General features: G+C 47.9%; 1 protein-coding gene across 4 annotated transcripts in view; it reads right to left on the bottom strand.

Annotated features, from left to right (window-relative positions):
* Nucleotides 1–2164, bottom strand: part of Cep152 (centrosomal protein 152) — a 90206-nt gene that overhangs the window by 69972 nt on the left and 18070 nt on the right. For all 4 annotated transcript variants that reach the window (XM_023724039.1, XM_023724038.1, XM_023724040.1 and 1 more), the window contains one exon: nucleotides 1285–1485. In XM_023724039.1, the coding sequence (XP_023579807.1) occupies nucleotides 1285–1485 (201 nt within the window). The remainder of the gene's footprint in view (nucleotides 1–1284; nucleotides 1486–2164) is intronic.

Raw genomic sequence — 2164 nt, 5'->3', positions numbered from 1 at the left:
ATAGAAGAGAGAGAGAGAGAGAGAGAGAGAGAGAGAGAGAGAGAGAGAGAGCGCGCAAGAGCGAGAGCATCTCCCATTCTATCTGGCTAAATATCCTACGCACTTTCCTAGAAGGTGGCAGTGTTCATCTTTCCCCACCTCTGTGCCCCACAGTGATCAAGCACACGCTGTTTTTCTATAAAAACATGATTGGCAAAAATGAACCTATAAAAACTTACAGAGACATACACATATAAAAATAAAATGGTACATACGTAATTAGTACTGTTAGTGATATAACCTCACATAGCTCTCCCTAAAAGCATGGAAAATTAAGTCAGCTACATCAGTCAAAACTAACAACCCAAGTCAGGATGAACGTTAGGGTGGCAGGATTTCCTGTACCTTCGTGTCTTATTTTCTCCCTTCCCTTTGGAGTGTATTAATTCCAAAGTGACACTAGGGAAAATGAATTCTCAAACTGTATTCATTTAAATGACCATCTAGGGTTTTAAAGCACAAGTAACCCCACTACCTAATTCGACCTCAGCTTATTTTATTCCTTTTTACACAAAAATAAATGACTAAAATATGCCCAAGTTTCAAATCTCAGCTGAGCTTAGATCAGACTTCCTTTTCTATTTTACGTATGACACTGCTGGCTGGGTACGCTTTACCCCAAATGTTCCGATTTTACAATATCTGAATAAACATAACGAAGTGCCTCGAGCGGGGGGCCCAGGCCTAGATGTGGGATTCCTGGGCCCGAGGCCACTTTACACGGCCCTTTAGCACACGTGTTTTGGGGTTGGGGGCGCCATTTTCCATCGAGCTGCCATGTCACCCACATGGAGCATCTTGGACTTCCGATTTCAGACTGGCAATGCTCAGCCTGTGTTCTCAAGATTACCTCTCTCCCCACAAGCCACTTTCCAACAGTCCTAACTGACAGATGAATTCCCAGATGCTGGGAAGCCTGTGGAAGGCTTTCTGGAGGTTCAGACCCCAGGGCCACCAGCACCCAGCACTCGCATCTGGGGCCTGTTCTAGGGCAACATGAACAAGAGGCATAGAAGAATACCGGGCCAGTAAGGAACCTGGAGGGAGTACCAGGCAGCCCTGCAGAAAGAAGGGCTCCCGAAATTGCACCTTCAGGCCACAGCTGGAGGTTCACTGGCTCTGAGGTTTCACTTACACTCTAACACCTCTAAAGCCCACCAAGATTTCTGCGTGAGTAACCGCAAAATGTCAGGTACAAAACATCACCAGCTTTTCTTGCTGGCAACCGTCTGAGAGCATCCCCACCTGCTCCTTAAGGGCCGCGACGGTGGCGTCCAGATTCGCCTGTAGGGACGACACCTGCTCCTCGTACTTCTTCGTGAGGCCCGCCACGATGCCCTCATGCTGCTCTCTGGCTCGCTGCAGGGCCTCAGAGTGACGCAGGGCCAGCAGCTGCTGCTTCAGGCTCTCCAGAGCCATCTCGGTGGCCCGGGACTTCTTGATCATCTGGAGAACACACACAGGAGCCCGCATGGACACTGTCTTAACTCGGCTCGGCATGGACACTAAAACACAACCACCCTTTAATAAGAAGAAAGAAGGGGTCCTTGCCCCCCTTCCTTCAAAGACTGGTGAAACCGGCCAATGGTCCTTTGCGAAAAACAAAGACTGGGGGAGGGGGCCCGTTTATGTTTTGTTTTGTTTTTTTTTTTTGAGATAGGACCTCGTGATGTTGTTTCAACTCTGAGCTCAAGTGATGCTCCTGCCTCAGCGTCCCCTCTCGAGTAGCCAGAACCACAGGCCTGCACCACCAGGCCCTACTAAAATAAAGGGCTGAATGCCTAGTTGGTACTGCAGGTGAAATAATGGCCCTCAAAGAGTTTCCTCATCCCTCAAATCTGTGAGTACATTATGTTACAAGGCTAAAAAAAGTTAAAAGTTGCAGATGGAATTAAAGTTACTAATCATATAGCTTTAAAACAAGATTATCACGGTGGCACATGACTATAATCCCAGCACTTTGGGAGGCTGAAGCAAGCGATCACAATTTTGAGGCCAGGGCAGGGATATGGCTCAGCAGCTTAAGCACTTCCCTGGCAAATGCAAGGTTGCAACGGGGGGGAGGCGGGGAGTCTGGGCAACTCAATAACTTAGCGAGACCTATCACAATTTTTATCTATTTTTT

This window comes from Octodon degus, unplaced genomic scaffold (assembly GCF_000260255.1).
Source record: "Octodon degus isolate 3935 unplaced genomic scaffold, OctDeg1.0 scaffold00105, whole genome shotgun sequence".
NCBI classification, from domain to species: domain Eukaryota; kingdom Metazoa; phylum Chordata; class Mammalia; order Rodentia; family Octodontidae; genus Octodon; species Octodon degus.
Note: the sequence above shows the minus strand (reverse complement) of the source record. Positions and strands in the feature narration are given on the sequence as shown.